Source organism: Scyliorhinus torazame, chromosome 8 (assembly GCF_047496885.1).
Source record: "Scyliorhinus torazame isolate Kashiwa2021f chromosome 8, sScyTor2.1, whole genome shotgun sequence".
NCBI lineage: Eukaryota > Metazoa > Chordata > Chondrichthyes > Carcharhiniformes > Scyliorhinidae > Scyliorhinus > Scyliorhinus torazame.
This window is the reverse complement of record NC_092714.1, coordinates 265,044,273-265,063,303: the sequence shown is the minus strand read 5'-3', so window position 1 is coordinate 265,063,303 and position 19,031 is coordinate 265,044,273. Positions and strand designations below refer to the sequence as shown.

At 54.0% G+C, this 19,031-nt stretch overlaps 1 protein-coding gene across 1 annotated transcript in view; it reads right to left on the bottom strand.

Annotated features, from left to right (window-relative positions):
* Window positions 1–19,031, bottom strand: part of rbpjl (recombination signal binding protein for immunoglobulin kappa J region-like) — an 80,575-nt gene that overhangs the window by 35,061 nt on the left and 26,483 nt on the right. The window contains exons 3-4 of the mRNA XM_072515276.1: window positions 15,659–15,784; window positions 15,222–15,292 (exon numbers count right to left, since the gene is read on the bottom strand). Of these exons, the coding sequence (XP_072371377.1) occupies window positions 15,222–15,292; window positions 15,659–15,784 (197 nt within the window). The remainder of the gene's footprint in view (window positions 1–15,221; window positions 15,293–15,658; window positions 15,785–19,031) is intronic.

Genomic DNA, 19,031 nt, shown 5'->3' with positions numbered 1-19,031 from the left:
AGGGACCCAGAGTAGTTCACGCTGCTTCAGCTGCGGCTACCGGCCCCCGCACTTCCTGGTTTTGGGTCCACGCGTGCACACGGCGGCGACCTCCAGCGGCCATGCCGAACGCCATGGCGGACTCGGAGCACGGAAGCAGAAGAAGAATGTAGGCTCCCCCCCCCCCCCCTCCGATCGGCCGCGCGCCCGAAGATCCGACCGCGCCGATCTGCCCCCTGGCCTCCTATAAGGGCCCCCCCCCCACCGCCCGGCGTCCAATTCCCCCGCGCCCCCCCCCCCCCCCCCACCAGGGCCACCGCGGACTGAGTCCGCAGCCACCGCGTGAGCATCCCGACCGGCAATGGGTGGTTAGACCCACGCCGTCAGGAAGACGGCCGGTCGGGAGCGGAGGATCGCTGGGCGGGCCTCTAGCAATGGCCCCCCCAGCCGCGCGGAGAACTCCGTGAACACGCAGGTCCTGGAGAATCGCCGGACCGCCCCCGTGACGAACATAATTTCAGCGCGCGGCTGCGGAGAATGCCTGATCTACCGACCTAATCACTTTGGCCAATACTTGGCCCATAGCCTTGAATGTTATGAGATGCGGAGCTTCACGTTTACCAGTTATTTGCATACGTACATTGCTGGCTCACACATTACTTGGGGTTAAGTATGATTCTTTCAGGCACTATTCAACAGAAAAAATCAAAGACCGGCTTTGAGCACGTTTGTTGGGGTGTTTCGCATGGTCGAGTTGGCAAGATCGCAGCCCATATTCAACAGCACTTAGTGCCAAAAATTAGCCCCCACAAGATTCTTGCCATTACTGGCCTCCCCGTCACTGCATTCGCCCAACTCGTGTCTCAGTTGCTCCCCATTAACAAGAGGGAGCTGCTTTTAAACGCTCCCTCACCACTCACTCCCAGTCAACACAAACATGGCAGCGCGCAGTCCTGTTCCTCGCTTTGGGGATGCCGACCTCACAGGGCTTCTCGATGCTGTGAATGAGAGGCGGGGCACCCTGTTCCCCCAAGGGGGTCAGAGAACCAGGAGCAGGGTCAGCAATCTGCCTGGGAGGCAGTGGCAGCGGCTGTCAGTGCAGGCAGCGTGACCAGTGTGGTGATATACATCACTGTAAGTACACAAAGGGTTAATGTACATACACTACACCTAGCTAGACACGAGAGGGAACACCAGAGACATGACACACAGTCAACCAATAGGTCAGTAAGATAGGACACGACCAATGGGCAATCACGATACACACAGAGGTGACACTACCACAAGAGGGCATTGCACCAACCCATATAAAAGGACACAGCACACATGCTCAGTCTCTTTCCAGTGGAGACACTCAGTGAGTACAGACACAGAGTTGATTGAACATCACACCCACCACGTGGATTGTAGCAGACTGGTTCGTCAGTCTGAGTAGCTATAGCAGAATTAACAGTAGCGTCGAATCCAAGTAGGAGAATTGTTATTTGTTCAATAAACGTGTTAAAGCTATCTCCAAGTCTGAACCTTTCTTTGTCAGAGTGCACATCGAGGAAGCAGCTTATGCTACGTCAAGGGCATAAAAAAGAACCAGGAGGGCCAGCGCGCAATGTCGGAAGAAGACAAATGACTTGCACCAAGCTGCAAGGGTAAGTTATGCCCTCTTCCTGGCATCAGTTCCATGTGCCACCCCTCGAATTCCCAAACCACCCTTTCCCCAAATCACTGGCTGACACCTCACACCTTCCCCACATCTGACCTTCATGCTTGTCCCTCAGAAACACCCTGCCACAACCCCACACATGCCACCTGCTATAGATTCCCCCTGACCCATCAAGCGTGCGGCTCACAATTGCCCTCTCTTTGTCCTCGCAGGAGGCGATAGCCCATAATAAACAGGAAAAGGTCAAATTGGGGGGGGGGGGGGGGGGGCGGAGTCCTCACCCGCTGTGAAGAATGGGCCCTGGAAATCGCGGGGTTGCGCGAGGAGAGAGCAGTCACTCACAGCGAGGTTGGCGTGCGCCACAGAGGTGAGGATCCACTGCCCTTTCACCCAGGTGACCCGTCTCAGGTGAGTTGTCCTTGTCAGACCAGAATGATCCCTACCTCCCACTGACCACATGTCCATTGTCTCGCAGGATCTCCATCTGATGGGGCCGGGCCACCTGGAGCCGTTTCTCCCCCCCCCCCCCCCCCCACGCCCCCCCCCCCCCCACCCCCACGCCCCCCACCCCCACCCCCCACCACCCAAGAGAACATCTCGGAGAAGAGCTTTGAGGAGACCACCATCGGGGCGTTGCAGTTTTCACCTGTACCTTCCACCATCGCAGAGGCGCACTCCTCGGTGGGCGACAATAGTGGACAGGCTTCTGGGGCACAATCTGGTGAGCAGCACACAGTTGCTGATGCACATTAAGTGGGGGCAGGAACACCCAAGGGGGGCCACAGCCGGAGGTCTGCTGGATCCCAGGCCTCAGCTGGGCCCCAGCCAGATGGCGGGCTGCTGGATAAGATTCTCCCAGAGCATATACAAATGATAGGACACAGTGTGACATTCAGGCGGAACGGGGGGTGGGGGGGGGGGGTGTCAGAGACATTCGAGTGATTGCAAGGCCGATTAGAGAGTCCCAAAGGTTGCAGGTGCATGGGATGGTGCCGACAATGCATGGCACCGAGGCCAACACTGCTAAGGTGGCGACCGCAGTGTAAAACCTGGAACACGTCTTGAGTGGTGGTCTCCAAGGCATTTCTCAGCCCGAGACCACCACGGCTGACAACAACATCTGGGGTGGGATTCTTCCCTAACCGGCGGGGCGGGGGGGGTCCCGGCGGGATGGAGTGGCGGGAACCACTCCGGCGTCGGGCCGCCCCAAAAGTGCGGAATTCTCCGCACCTTTAGGGGCCAAGCCCTCACCGTGAGGGGCTAGGCCCGCGCCGGAGTGGTTTCCGCTCCACCGGCTGGCGGGAAAGGCCTTTGGCGCCACGCCAGCCAGGCGGAAAGGTCTTCGCTGGACAACGCATGCGCGGGAGCATCAGCGGCCGCTCACGGCATCCCCGAGCATGCGCAGGGGAGGGGGTCTCTTCTGCCTCCGCCATAGTGAAGACCATGACGAAGGCAGAAGAAAAAGAGTGCCCCCACGGCACAGGCCCGCCTGCAGATCGGTAGGCCCCGATCGCGGGCCAGGCCACCGTGGGGACATCCCCCGGGGCCAGATCGTTCCACGCCCCCCCTCCCCCCAGGACCCCGGAGCCTGCCCGCGCCGCCTTGTCCCACCGTTCAAAAGGAGGTTTAATCCACGCCGGCGGGCGAGGGTTGACAGCGGCGGGACTTCGGCCCATCGCGGGCCGGAGAATCGCCGGGGGTGGGCCCGCCGACCGGCGCGGCGCGATTCCCGCCCCCGCCGAATCTCTGGTGGCGGAGAATTCGGGACACGGCGGAGGCGGGATTCACGCCAGCCCCCGGCGATTCTCCGACCCGGTGGGGGGGTCGGAGGATCGCGCCCCCTGTCCCAGTCGCTGAGGGACGTGTCCCAGATGCAGGTGGACATTGCCGAGGCACTGCAGGGCATGGCCCAGATGCTCAGGGCATTCACACTATGCTGCAGACAATGGGGAGCGGACTGGCAGCAGTGCCCCTGAGCTGCATGCTGGGAAATGGAAATGGCTACCCACCTCCTCACTTCCCCTCAGAAGCCATTGCGTCAGCTTCACGTTGGGGAACCACCGGTTCGCCCCAGGAAGAACAGGTGGAGGGTTTTCGGGGTGGCACAGGGCAGGGATACAAAAGTTGGGGGACCTGTTTGTGGACGGGAAGTTCGCGAGCTTGGGTGAGCTGGAGGAGAAGTACGGGCTCCCCCCCGGGGAACACCTTCAGGTACTTACAGGTAAGGGCGTTTGCAGGTGGTGGAATTCCCACGGCTACTGCCACACACAGTACAGGACAGGGTGCTCTCGGGGGTGGGGGTGGGAGGGTGGAAGATCTCGGAAACTTACCAGGTGATGCAGGAGGAGGAGAAGGCCTCGGTGGTGGAGTTGAAAGGTAAGTGGGAGGAGGAGTTGGGAGAGGAGATCGAAGAGGGGACGTGGGCAGATGCCCTAGGGAGGGTGAACTCTTCCTCTTCGTGCACGAGGCTCAGCCTCATACAGTTTAAGGTGCTGCACAGGGCACACATGACCGGGACAAGGATGAGCCGGTTATTTGGGGTGAAGGACAGGTGTGTTAGGTGCTCAGGGAGCCCAGCAAATCACACCCATATGTCCTGGGCATGCCCAGCGCTGGAGGCATTTTGGAAGGGCGTAGCGAGGACGGTGTCGAGGGTGGTAGGATCCAGGGTCAAACCGGGCTGGGGGCTCGCAATATTTGGGGTGGCAGAGGAGCCGGGAGTGCAGGAGGCGAAAGAGGCTGGAATTCTGGCCTTTGCGTCCCTGGTAGCCCGGCGAAGGATTCTCTTTCAGTGGAAAGATACGAGGCCCCCAAGCGTGGAATCCTGGATCAGCGATATGGCAGGGTTCATTAAATTGGAGAGGGTGAAATTCGCCTTGAGAGGGTCGGTACAAGGGTTCTTTAGGCGGTGGCAACCGTTCTTAGACTTCCTGGCAGAACGATAGACATTGGTCAATGGCAGCAGCAGCTCGGGGGGGGGGGGCTTACTTTATTTTTGTTTATGTTATTTACACTGGAGGGTCTGAGGGGGTGTATACACCTGTTGTCTTAAGTCGGGGTGTTAATGTTAATTTATTATTTAGGTACGGGGGGAGGGGTTTGGGGGGTTGCTTTTTTAGATTGTGTTTTGTACTTAACCCTGTTGGGTTCTTTTTTCTTTCTCATTTTGTTATTGATATTCTATGAAAACCTTTAATAAAAATTATTTTTTAAAAAAAGGAGTACTAAACGACGCCCGCATTACTTCCCATTGAGGAGTGGGGTCATTCCTGGGAGGCCACTGCATTCGACTTCAAATTCGTTAATGAGATTGAAATGAATGTAAATGAGGGTTATGATATTCTCACCATTGTGGGGGTGATCGTAGAATTTTATCATAGAATTTACAGTTCAGAAGGAGGCCATTCGGCCCATCGAGTCTGCACCGGCTCTTGGAAAGAGCACCCTACCCAAGGTCAACACCGCCACCATATCCGCATAACCCAGTAACCCCACCCAACACTAAGGGCAATTTTGGACACTAAGGGCAATTTATCATGGACAATCCACCTAACCTGCACATCTTTGGACTGTGGGAGGAAACCGGAGCACCCGGAGGAAACCCACGCACACACGGGGAGGATGTGCAGACTCCGCACAGACAGTGACCCAAGCTGGAATCGAACCTGGGATCCTGGAGCTGTGCAGCAATTGTGCTATCCACAACGCTACCGTGCTGATCCGGAACTCGCCATCGGGAAAGTGCCAGGTGAATCGCAAAATGGTTGGCGCCTGGCACGAGTCTCGATTTGGCCTTTCCCGATATTCACCCGGCCCACCCGGATCTACGGCAGGTGTAACCCAGCCACTGAATCGAGCTCTTCACCTCGAGGAATTCACGATAACTCTAAAAATGCCATAAAGCTTGCTTCTCTGACAGTTCAAAGAAGACCTCAATTGGCTGCACTGCCAGCTTTGCCCACCATATTATTTGACAAAAATAATATGGCGGGCAAAAAGAATTACGTTGGCAAGAAAAAGTAAGGGGTGGCTCCCACGATGTCATGCTTTTAGGTCTCTGAAAGGTAATGGAAACCAATGTAAAAATAAGCACCCCAAGGGTACGGAACCCCCCCCATGGACACAGACTACAATCCCCTCCACGGATAAAGAACACCAACACCACATCGACAAAGAACCCCTAGAGACAGTGCCTAGGGACAGTGCCTAGGGACAGTGCCTGGGGACAGTGCCAGGGGACAGTGCCAGGGGACAGTGCCTGGGGACAGTGCCAGGGGGCAGTGCCTGGGGGCAGTGCCTGGGGGCAGTGCCAGGGGGCAGTGCCAGGGGGCAGTGCCAGGGGACAGTGCCAGGGGACAGTGCCTGGGGACAGTGCCAGGGGGCAGTGCCTGGGGACAGTGCCTGGGGGCAGTGCCTGGGGACAGTGCCAGGGGACAGTGCCTGGGGACAGTGCCAGGGTACTACTCGTGAATGACCCTCTCTCCCCTTAGTGCTGTACTCAGCTGTGCCCCTCCGGAGGATTCTGTTTGGCAGGTGTTCATGTGGTGGACCCGCGATGATTGAAGTTGGCGTGCCCCCACACCGATATGAATGGACAGTCTAACGCAGACTATCAGGCGTAAATCACTGATATTGAGATTTAAATTCATGCAAATGAGGATCCCAACTTTTAAAGTCGGGATCCCCGTTACATCACTGGCAGGGACAATCCAGCTGGGAATTCCCGGCACTGTAAAGCCGCCTTTGCAGTTCCTGCCCCAGTTTCCCCCTTAGCATCTCTTGCCTTTTGCGTGGAGATCGGGAGAGAGCTCCAGATTTCCACCACCCTTTTTGTGACAACCCGGGCGGGATTGTCCGATAATGGGGCTATGTGTTGACGCCGCCGTAAACGCCGGAGAGTTTTACGACGGTGTCAACTGGCCGCTAGGAGCAGTGATCCTGCGCCGCACGGGGGGCCAGCACCTTCCTGCAGCACGGCAGGCGCGGGTCCGCACATGCTCCTGGGTTGCCGTCTCCTCGCCGGCCCCCGGGCAACATGGCGGAGCCCTATAGAACGCCGAGTTCCGCCGCGTGGGACTGCACGCGAACAACACTGGCGGAAATCGGCCGAACTTAGCAGACATTCGGCCCGTCGAGCGCGGAGAATCGCCGGGGGTGGGGGAGCGTTGAGCAGCCCCGACCGGTGTCACGGCGACCGCGCCAGCGCCGGTGCAGCCAATTTCCCGGTTGCCGGAGAATTGGCGGCCCGGGGTCGCAGCGGCGTCATGGGATTTGCGCCCCCCCCCCCCCGGCGATTGTTCGACCCGGCGCAGGATCGGAGAATCCCGCCCTATGTTCCTGATTTTACTCCTGAAGGGTCTGGCGCTCATTTTAAAATGATGCCTCCTTTTTCTGAATTCCCCCACCTGAGCGAGTCGACTCTCCACCTACCTTATCCAGTCCAGCATCAGCCCAGAGCATTAAACAAGCTCACATTCATTCTCCAAGAGAAATTGAAACCTCAGCATCCAGTGAACTTTGCTTGAGGTTTGGGTTGTTTGTTCCATCAGGGCAATGAAGGAGATTTCCTTTGTATCGAACTCACGTGTACACGAGAATGACAGGTTTTGATGCTGAGTTTATTGAAATATTGAACTCCGCCCCACTGCATGAAAGTCACCTTGCTAACTGAGCATAATCTCACGCCACACCTGGACCGATTCAGCGACCGTTGAGAGACTTGCACCAGCGCCACGTGGAACGCAATCGATTCCAATGAGAAACCGTGCGGGATTCGCCGGGTCCGGAAGCTGACAAGCTGCAGATACACACTGCACTCCCCACACACACCATCCCAGTTGGCACTGGTTGCGTTGGAGCGCGCGCCCATACGAGCTGTGGCACTAAGTTCACAGCGGCGTGCAAAGCTGCATGGCTGCCTTGCAGGCTGCAGCAATAGTGATCTATGCCCATCCACCCCAACCCCACAGCCCACCTTCTGGCCACCCCCGTAATCCCCTCCCCCTGTCAGCGGCAGAATTGCCAGGAGACTATAGCAATGTTGGACACTTTCTGTACCCCTTCTGTCTCGCTCAGCAACCATGGCACCTGTTTCACGATTTTTAAAAGCATGAGTGAACTCCACCTTTGGGAATTCGGCCTATTGAAGGCGGAGAATCGCGGAGACCCTGGAGAATACTGGGTCAGGCCCGCTAACGAAATGCCAAGCGTGTTTACTGAGAACGCATTGACGCTGCTGTCGGGGCGATGGAGAATTGCGATTTGGCGTGAAATTGACGCCCGCCGTGATTTCGGTGTCAAAGCCGATTCTCCGCCCAATCGCGTTTCCCGATTCCGGCAATGTTTCAACAGCAAAAAAATGGTTGCATGAGGTCCTTTATTCTTTTGACGAGAGAGCGTTCTGTTTGGTGAGTTGTTTTGGGGATTCACAAAGGGACAATGTTGATGGGAATTCAGGGAAAAAAGCATCTTTACCCAGCGTAAAGGATGTGCTTGTGGTGAATAGCCTTGAGGGAAGCTATTTAAACACCCCAGGGAGAGTGGAATACAAGGTGACATGAAATGAAAATCGCTTATTGTCACAAGTAGGCTTCAAATGAATTTGCTGTGAAAAGGCCCTAGTCACTGGTGCACGATCAATTAAACTCGAAGACGAGGTTGTATCATAACTGAAGGCTTTAATAGACTAGATCTGTTCCCCAGCAGCTTCGGTACAGAATGAGGGCTGCTGGGACGACACCTGTTCTTATACCCCGCCTGTCAGGGCGGAGCCACATACCATACAGCCAATGGTAAGCTGCTAGGCTTACCCAATGGTCTACAGCCTCTCGGGTACTGCAATACCTGATACTACCACATTCACCCCCTGTTAAAAAAGGGTCCGGCGGGGGTGGTGGCCAGTGGTTACAATTGCATTGAACATGGTATGATCGGATATGGAGGTACCGTGAGTATTTTACAAGTGTGGAAGATATATACAGTCAGTGTTCATTTACAGTTACAGTTACAGTGTAGCAATCAGTCGGTCAGGTGGCCTGGTCGTCCTCCTGGATCGTCTGAGCCTCTGTGGTGGTTCTGGTGGGGGTCCGGGCGTCTGCGACTCCGGGAGCGTGGCTTCATCGTCCATGGCAGCTCCGTCACCCCTAGACGGCGCTGGTGGGGCCAACGGTTGACATGAGAGGGGGGCGCCTGTAGGGGGCATCGGTGGGTGGGATGGCCAAGGTAGGAGTTGCGGGAGGACCGACTCCCCAGTGAGGTGCTGTGGGGGGGGAGGGGAAGGGGGGGTAATGGTTCGGGTGCGCGTGGGGTTCCGGCGGGCGACAGGTCCCGGAGGGAGACTGTATCTTGCCGGCCGTCAGGGAACGCCACGAGGCGTACTGGGGGTTAGCGTGCAGCAGGTGGACCCTCTCGACCAACGGGTCCGACTTATGCGCCCGCACGTGCTTCCGAAGCAGGATGGGTCCGGGTGCTGCCAGGCACGTAGGGAGCGAGGTCCCGGAGGAGGACTTCCTGGGGAAGAGAAGGAGACGTTCATGAGGTGTCTGATTGGTAGTTGTACAGAGCAGCGACCGGATGGCGTGAAGGGCCACCGGGAGGACTTCCTGCCAGCGGGAGACGGGGAGAGTCCTGGACCGTAGGGCCAGTAGGACGGTCTTCCAGACCGTTCCGTTCTCCCTCTCTACCTGCCCATTTCCCCGGGGGTTATAACTGATCGTCCTGCTCGAGGCGATGTCCTTGCTGAGCAGGAATTGACGCAGTTCGTCGCTCATAAAGGAGGACCCCCTATCGCTGTGTATGTACGCGGGGAACCCGAACAGTGTAAAGATACCCTGGAGGGCCTTGATGACGGTGGCTGCGGTCATGTCTGGGCAGGGGATGGCGAACGGGAACCGGGAGTACTCGTCAATCACGTTCAGGAAATACGTGTTGCGGTCGGTGGAGGGGAGGGGGCCCTTGAAGTCCATACTGAGGCGATCAAAGGGACGGGAAACCTTTATCAGGTGCGCCCTCTCTGGCCGATAGAAGTGCGGTTTGCACTCCGCGCAGATTTGGCAGTCCCTGGTGACTGTCCTGACCTCCTTGATGGAGTAGGGCAGGTTGCGAGCCTTAATGAAGTGGAAAAAGCGAGTGACCCCCGGGTGGCAGAGGTCCTCGTGGAGGGCTCGGAGGCGGTCCACTTGTGCGGTGGCACACGTGCCGCGGGACAGGGCATCGGAAGGCTCGTTTAGCTTCCCAGGATGGTACAAGATCTCGTAGTTAGTTGTAGGTGGAGAGTTCTATCCTCCACTGCAAGATCTTGTCGTTCTTAATCTTGCCCCACTGTGCGTTATCGAACATGAAGGCCACCGACCGTTGATCAGTGAGGAGAGTGAATCTCCTGCCGGCCAGGTAATACCTCCAGTGTCGCACAGCTTCTACTATGGCTCGAGGAATGGCGAATTTCTGAAGCATGGAGGTACGGGAGAAGAAGGCCACGGGTCTGCCTGCTTGGTTGCGGGTGGCGGCCAGAGCTACGTCGGACGCATCGCTCTCGACCTGGAAGGGGAGGGACTCGTCGATGGCGCGCATCGTGGCCTTTGCAATGTCTGCTTTGATGCGGCAGAAGGCCTGGCGGGCCTCCGTCGACAGGGGGAAGGTTGTGGACTGGATTAGGGGTCGGGCTTTGTCTGCGTAGTTGGGGACCCACTGTGCGTAATAGCTGAAAAACCCGAGGCAGCGCTTCAGGGCCTTGGGGCAGTGAGGGAGGGGGAATTCCATAAGGGGGCGCATGCGTTCAGGGTCGGGGCCTATAACTCCATTTCGCACTAAGTAGCCGAGAATGGCTAGGCGGTCGGTGCTAAAGACGCATTTATCCTTATTGTACATTAAGTTAAGGATTTTTGCGGTCTGGAGAAATTTTCAGAGGTTGGTGTCGTGGTCCTGCTGGTCATGGCCGCAGATGGTGACGTTATCAAGATACGGGAACGTTGCGCGTAAGCCGTACTGGTCAACTATTCGGTCCATCTCGCGTTCGAAGACCGAGACCCCATTAGTGACACCAAAGGGAACCCTTAAAAATTGGTAGAGCCGCCCATCTGCTTCGAAGGCAGTGTACTTGCGGTCACTAGTGCGGAGGGGTAGCTGATGGTAGGCGGACTTGAGATCCACCGTGGAGAAGACCTTATATTGCACGATCCTGTTCACCAGGTCGGATATGCGGGGGAGAGGGTACGCATCCAGCTGCGTAAACCTGTTGATGGTCTGACTGTAGTCGATGACCATCCTATGCTTCTCCCCGGTCTTTACTACCACTACTTGAGCTCTCTAGGGACTGTTGCTAGCTTCAATGACCCCTTCCCTCAGTAGCCTTTGGACCTCTGACCTGATGAAGGTCCGGTCCTGGGCACTGTACCGTCTGCTCCTGGTGGCGACGGGTTTGCAATCTGGGGTGAGGTTCGCAAACAGGGAAGGCGGGTCGACCTTAAGGATCGTGAGGCCGCAGACAGTAAGGGGGGGCTATAGGGCCGCCGAATTTAAAAGTGAGGCTTTTCAAGTTACATTGGAAGTTCAGCCCCAGGAGTGTAGCCGTGCAGAGGTGCGGCAGGACATAAAGGCGGAAATTGTTGAATTTCCTGCCTTGGACAGTGAGGTTTGCTAGGCAGAACCCCTTTATCTCCACTGAGTGTGACCCGGAGGCCAGGAAGATTCTTTGGTTTAAAGGGTGGGTAACAAGTGAACAGCGCCTTACCGTGTTGGGGTGTATAAAGCTCTCCGTGCTCCCAGAGTCGATCACGCAAGACGTCTCGTGGCAGTTGATGAAGATCGTCGTCGTTGCTGTTGCGAGTGTCCAAGGTCGATTTTGGTCCAGCGTCACCGAGGCCAGATGGAGCAGTTGTGGGTTGTGATCGGGCAGCATGTAGTCGGCTGTGCTGGGGGCCTGGGGCCCCATCCAAGATGGCGTCTCCCATGGATCGCACATGGTGGTCGGGGATGTACAAAATGGCAGCGGGGATGGACAAAATGTCAGCGCCCATCCGTCCAGTGTGGCGTCCGAGGGGCAAGATGGCCACGGCCGGGGGTCGGGCATGGTCCTCGGATAGGGGGGTGGCGGTGAGTGCCGGCTGCCTGGGGCCCGAAGGGAAGGTTGCCGTGGCGCTCCAGAGTCATTGGAGACCATGGCCATGGCTCGTGCTTGGCAGACCCCCACAAAATGGCCCTTCTTGCCGCACCCTTTGCAGGTGGAGGTGCGGGCTGGGCAGCGCTGGCGGGGGTGCTTCGCCTGCCCGCAGAAGAAGCAACGGGGCCCAACGGAGCTAGTGGGCCGTCTTACAGCGCAGGCCTGCGGGGACACGGGGAAGGTCAGTGGGGCTGCCGCTGCGGGATGCCACGCAGCCCAGGGGGCCGCCGCGCAGTCGGGCGCATAGGACTGCGCGTTTCTGGAGGCAACATCCATGGACCCTGCCAGGGCCCGTGCTTCTCTCAGTCCCAGGGTGTCCTTTTCTAAAAGTCTTTGCCGGATCTCTGAAGAGCTCATACCTGCTACAAAGGCATCCCGGATTAGAAGTTCCGTATTCTCGCTGCCCGAAACTTGCGGGCAGCCACAGTTTCTGCCCAGCACCAGTAGCGCACGGTAGAAGTCCTCCAGCGATTCCCCGGGGCTTTGCCGCCTAGTTGAAAGCAGGTGACGTGCGTAGACCTGGTTTGCAGGGCGTATATAATGTCCCTTTAACAGTTCGATCGCATCATCGTAGTCCTCCGTCTCCTTGATGAGGGAGAAGATTCCAGGGCTTACTCTTGAGTGCAAGAGATGCAGTTTCTGTTCTACTGAGGGGGTGCCTCCGGCCGCTCGAGGAAGCCTTTAAAACACGCCAGCCAGTGCTTAAAAATCGCCGCCGAGTTCTCCGTGTGGGGGCTGAGTTGTAGACACTCCGGCTTGATTCGGAGATCCATTCTTTCAGCTCAAGAGTAGTCTATTAAATTGATGCACGATCAATTAAACTCGAAGACGAGGTTGTATCATAACTGAAGGCTTTAATAGACTAGATCTGTTCCCCAGCAGCTTCGGTACAGAATGAGGGCTGCTGGGACGACACCTGTTCTTATACACCGCCTGTCAGGGCGGAGCCACATACCAAACAGCCAATGGTAAGCTGCTAGGCTTACCCAATGGTCTACAGCCTCTCGGGTACTGCAATACCTGATACTACCACAGTCACCACATTCCGGCGCCTGTTCGGGCAGGCTGGTACGGGAATTGAACCGTGCTGCTGGCCTTGGTCTGCTTTACATGCCAGCTATTTAACCCACTGTGCTAAACCAGTCCCTGGGTGAAATAGGGTGAAATGAAATAAAGTGAGAGGAGGCAAATGTGGAACATGAGCAGCAGTATAGCCTTGTCACAGAGCTATGAGATCAATGTAACACTCCTCATTTCACGCAGTCAAGTGCAACTATCAAACAATCCAAGATCAAACTGACCAACTGCAGAGTGAAACTTGGCACAGCCTGCCCTAAAAATAGGGCACAAACGGTAAACCTTCTACCCAGTGTTAAATGCCCAATTTGCTGCCAGATTCTGAGCATCATTGTACTATGCACCCGCGCTTCCGAGCAACTGGGTTAAGGCTGGTCTAAACTCATTTCCTATCCAACACTTGCAGACAAACAAGCGAGGAAACCTTTGCCTTACCAATCCCGACCAGGCCAAAAAGATGAAAGGTCAACCTACACATCTATGGCAAAGTGGTCCAAATGCTACTACTTTTTTAAAAACGTTCATTTGAATTGTGACAGTCTGCTAATTCAACCTCTCTCTAATTGGCTCAACGTGAGAAACATGGCAATAGGCAAACGGTTTGAAAATTTGAAATTCCTGAGGTAAGGGGAGAGGGTAGCGGTGAGGAATTTTTCCAGAGGCAGCTTTTCCTCCTGATTGGCCTTCTTTCTTTCCCCAGTGCTTTTTGCCTCAGCCAAGCGGCTGCTGGTGGGGAGGTGGCTGTCAAAGGGCTGGCACAGGAATGATGGGCTGAACGGTCTCCTTCACTGTAAGATCCAATGAGATTCTCATCACTGATGTTTCCAGCATCCCATCTACCTGTGCCAGACCGATGGGTCAGGTGGTCCTTTCAATCTGTCACACTGAACCACAAAAACCTTCTCCCCCGAGTCAACACCTTGTCTAACCTTTCTTTGAAGTTCATTTGCTGGATGTTAGTATTCTTGGTAAGGCCAACATTTATTGACCATGCCTCATTAATCTTGGGAAGGTGGTGGTGGCCATTCTTTACTGAATATAACAGCTTGCAGAGCCCTTTCAGAGGGTAGCTTAAGAGTCAACCACATTGCCGTGGACTTGGAGCCACAAGTCGGCCAGGCTGGGAAAGGACAGCAGATTTCCTCCCCCAGAATCAATGAGGTTTTTATGACAATCCAGCAGATCACACATACAAATACCAGCTTTTTATTCCAGATTCATTTTCTTATCTGAAATGAAATTCACCAATTGCCATGCTAGGATTTGAATTTATGTCTCTGGATCCTTCGTCCAGCCTTCTGGATTACTAGTCCTGTAATGTAACCTTTGTGCTACCATACCTGTTATGGCCAACCCTGACTGTCAGCCTTGCCATTGAATGCAGCTCCTGTGTAATAGATCCTATCCAAACACCTAGGGCATGATCTAAGAAAAAAAAAAGAGTCCGTTCTGGACGGGATTAGAGGGGTCATTCCCGGCGTAGCACTGGGAATGACTCCGCGATTTAACGGCACTCTGTTTTGTTTTCGGGCCTCGATGGGGAACGCCGCACCGAGGCTGGACCTGTCGCATTTGCTGCACTGAGGAGCTCCATTCATCAGTGCAGGAAGACATCGGGGCACTATTCGAAAATGGCGCCCTGATCTCTCGACCCCCTGACGTGACACGTGGTCCTCCCAACTCCCCATCTCACGTGTTTGGGTGCCCTCGGATCCCCCGCACCCCATCTCAGACGGGCAGGGCACCCCCGGGCACGATCCCCGGCATGGGAAAAATGCCACCTGGGCACCTTGGAATTGCCAACCTGGCACACAAGCAGTGGTCCTGCCGGCTCGGCAGTGAAACCTGGGCACCCTGGTAGTGCCAGGCTGGCCCCTGGGTGGCACTGCTAGGGTGCCCAGGTGGCACTGCCAGGGTGACAGGCTGGCAGTACCAAGGTGCCCAGGTGGCATCGGCAGAACCAGGGTGCCACCCTGCCCAGATGCCAACCACCCTGTGACGTCCGATAACCTGGGAGATTCCCCCAAGTGCCGTCCCACCTGGCACGTTTGTGGGGCCCGGTGCTAAACGGCGCCTGGCTGGTGTTTCCTTGGCGAGGCTGGTAGATCCTGGGAGCCGGTTAGATCTGGCATCAGCAGAGTTAAGTGAGCTTTGAGCAGGATCCAGATTGTGATGTCTCGCAAGATCCCGTTAGACCTCGAGAGCCGTAATGACCGTTAGGAATCCCAGAAGAGGCCTCTCGCGGGATCTACAGGCTGCATCTCGTCCCTATTCGACGGGATGCTGCGGTTACATCGCGCCCATGTAATTTGTAAGTAAATACACCGGTTAATGTGAAGACTGCCTTACATTTCAGTTGCTGATATTTCATTCTCCATCCTGGACCAGTCAGGTAGACAGATGGTGGAGGACAGAAAAACCTAAATGGGATTTTAAAGAGAAACCTCGATCAGTCAAGTTAATAGATTGCAGCTGGCTGGTATTGCCAGTTGAATGAACGTTTCTTTCTCTCACACTGATTCCCATAAGTAGACTTTGTTCCTTATGTACACTGGTCCCGAGAATATCTCTCTTCAATGCTTGATTAGGGGAATCTTTCACATTACCAAATCATTCTCTCTATAAGCCATTGGGGTGATGGCAACCTCTACTGAATTGAATCTGCAGAAAGTACACATCTCTTGTGAACTGTGAAGTAGAGAGTTAATGAAATACTTCTAAAGAAGGTTAAGAAATACACTTGTATAATTGTCTTACGTCTCAGGTCCGAGGCCGTGTCCTCTTACCTCTTTTCATTCCCATAGGATTTCTGAGCAACCTTCGCATGCAGAATCAACACAGTCTGGTCAGGGCGTTGCTGGAGGTATTTTCGAAAAGTGTCACGGGTCACATTGGGCTGGTCAGAGCCAGACCTGCGGAGGGATAGAAGGATATCATGATAGATATTGTTCGACACCGCAGGTCCCTGCATCGCTAACTATTTGTCAATGACAGTAATGTCAAATCATTTCTCATTGGATCCCTGGTCTCAGAGATGCTCTGAGCAAGCAGGACGTCTGCTGAGTGGAGTTTAGATTCCAAGAAGAAAAGGAATAAATTGGCCAATTGGACTAACAGTCCCTTAGCTTTAGAAGAACCTTTCACTCATTGTAGGCCAAGATAAATCCGCTATTCCCGAACGGCATTTCCATGACTTTCTCTTCCTGGCAGTAAGTGCAAGGGGGGAGGGACGATACAGCAGCACGGTGGGCAGCAATGCAGCACAAACTGTTGTAAGGTAAAATCGCTGCAGAATCAAACAGTAGAATTGTGGTGAATGTATTTCACCTAATAGCACAATTGCTTCACAGCTCCAGGGTCCCAGGTTCGATTCCGGCTTGGGTCACTGTCTGTGCGGAGTCTGCACGTCCTCCCCGTGAGTGCGTGGGTTTCCTCCGGGTGCTCCGGTTTCCTCCCACAGTCCAAAGATGTGCAGGTTAGGTGGATTGGCCGTGATAAATTGCTCTTAGTGTCCAAATTTTCCCTTAGTGTTGGGTGGGGTTCCTGGGTTATGGGGATAGGGTGGAGGTGTTGACCTTGGGTAGGGTGCACTTTCCAAGAGCCGGTGCAGACTCGATGGGCCGGGTGGCCTCCTTCTGCACTGTAAATTCAATGACAATTACTAATGCATGAGCTGTCTGTACTGTCTGTATAATGATGTGACCCATGACCTGGAAGTGATGATATGGACTACTTCCAGGTACGGTACTGGAACCCTGGTGGGCTCCACCTCTGGCTCCGCCCTCACCGAGGCCATATATAGTCCGGCCACCTGTGGGTGGCACTCATTTGTACAGCCAACTCTGGCAGGCGAGTTCATGGATATTAAAGCCTAATGTTCGCTCGTTCTCACGGTCTCACAGTGAATTGACGGTATAACAATTTAATATCCATGAACTCGCCTGCCAGAGTCGGCTGTACAAATGAGTGCCACCCACAGGTAGCCGGACTATAAATGGCCCCGGTGAGGGTGGAGCCAGAGGCGGAGCCCACCGGGGTTCCAGTACAGTACCTGGAAGTAATCCGTATCATCACTCCCAGGTCATGGGTCACATCATTACACAGACAGTACAGACAGCAAATGAATTAGGTGAAATACGTTCACCACAAGAATAAAATCCCAGCACAGACTGACAGCAGAATGGGCCAGGAGGGAGTCACTGGCATCCGGTCTAATCTTTGTGTGCTTAACTTGGATGCAGACCCAGCGCCTTCACTCCAACAAAGTCCTGTAAATCCCAAAATAACACAAAAGGACTCTTGTAACTGATCCACGGCCCACTTTTCCTGCTCTTTGTCCCTTGGAAATAACATTCTTTGGGGACAGGGGTCAGATAATTCAACCCTGAATACACGTTATTTTTAATTCTTTGTGAAGGACCTAGCGATGTGAAGATAGGTATGAGCAATCTGATGTGTACGGTTCACTCCCCACGGATTAGGACATGCTGTTAATGTTCCTTGTTGCCTTTGAGATAGCGTCACTCATTGCTCATGGAAGCACTTTCAGTGCAGTTAAACGAAAAGTAAGCAATGCATTAGAGCTCTTGCGAAGAAAACCTTTCCAAATAAGAATGTATGCCTGTACCAAGAGCCTAGCTCCATCTGTCAGTTCTCAGCTAAGTGTCACTGACGATCAGCTTGATGAAAGATCAAGTCCCATTATAGCAACCCACCCAACAGCCTGAACATGGCTGCATTCTTGACATTAATCCAAGGAGACTGTGATCAATGGACAGGCCAGCATTGTCGGCTCCTCTCGATTGTGAACTGGCCCTGCTTCAAACTGATCACTTTGTTAAAATCAAATCATAGCATCATAGAATGACACAACACAGAAGGAGACCATTCAGCCCATTGTGGCATTGCCAGCCCTTTGTAAGAGCTATGAAATTAGTTTCTTTCCTCTACTCTTTCCCCCAAATCATGCCAATTTTTTTCTCCTTCGCAAGTGCATATGCAAATCCCTTTTGAAAGTTACTATTCAATCTGTTTCCACCACCCTTTCAGGCAGCGCCTTCCATGTGGCAACAATTTGCTGCCTGAGGACCGTGATTATAAGGCCTGTCCACTGCAGAACTACAATGAAGGGGTTTTTTAAACACGCCGTGTACAAAGTTGAGACTTGAGACTAATTATTTGTTTTGCTTAATTTACTGGAGGTCATTTAAGTCACACTCTGCAGCTCAAAGATAGCTTGAGGCGTTGTGAATGGCCCAAGCTCCATGCTTGAGCCTTTCCAGTGAATGTTCATAGACTCTTCAACAATATTATTGAACCTGACCCTGAGTCACAAACAGCTTTTTGGCTGAAGGAGATTGTTGGACAGATATGGGGAATGGGAACTGAAGATGATTGGGAAAGGATAGCAATTGGAATGGGGTACACACCAGCAGTGGGAATGGATCATGACTTGTTACTGATTTGATTGATTGTTTGACTGATTGATTTGATTTATTGTCACATGTACCGAAATACAGTGAAAAGTATTTTTCTGCGGCCAAGGGAACGGGACACAGTACGTACATAGTAGACAAGAAAAGAATACTCGACAGCGTACATTGACAAATGGTACATCGGCAAACAGTGATTGGTTACAGTTCTGGATGTAGACGACACTGGACAAAGCTGAGTTTATTCCACTACCATCTAAAATGTTATTTACTCCACACAAACATTGAAAAAGAAAGACTTGTGTTTATATGGTGCCTTTGTGACCACAGGATGTCCCACAGTTTTTACAGTCAAAGACATACTTTTTAAGTGTAGTCACGGGTGTAATGTAGAAAATGGGCAGCCAATTTGCCCACAGCAAGCTCACACATAGCAGCTTGATAGAGAGACGGTAAACTGTGTGGTTGAGGGGTAAATATTACACAGGGCACTAGGGGGAACTCACCTGTCTTCTTTGGAATAATGCCACTCGTTCTTTTATGACGGGCTGAGAGGGAGACAGGGCCTCAGTTCAATGCATCATTTGGAGTTGGCACCTCTGACAGTGCAGGACTCAATGGATAGACGTCGGGATTGAGACTGGACAGCAATGGGGGGATGGGGCGACAATTAGGCAAGGAAATGAACAACGATTGGAAGGGAAGAGCTGAGGAGTGGAAATATATA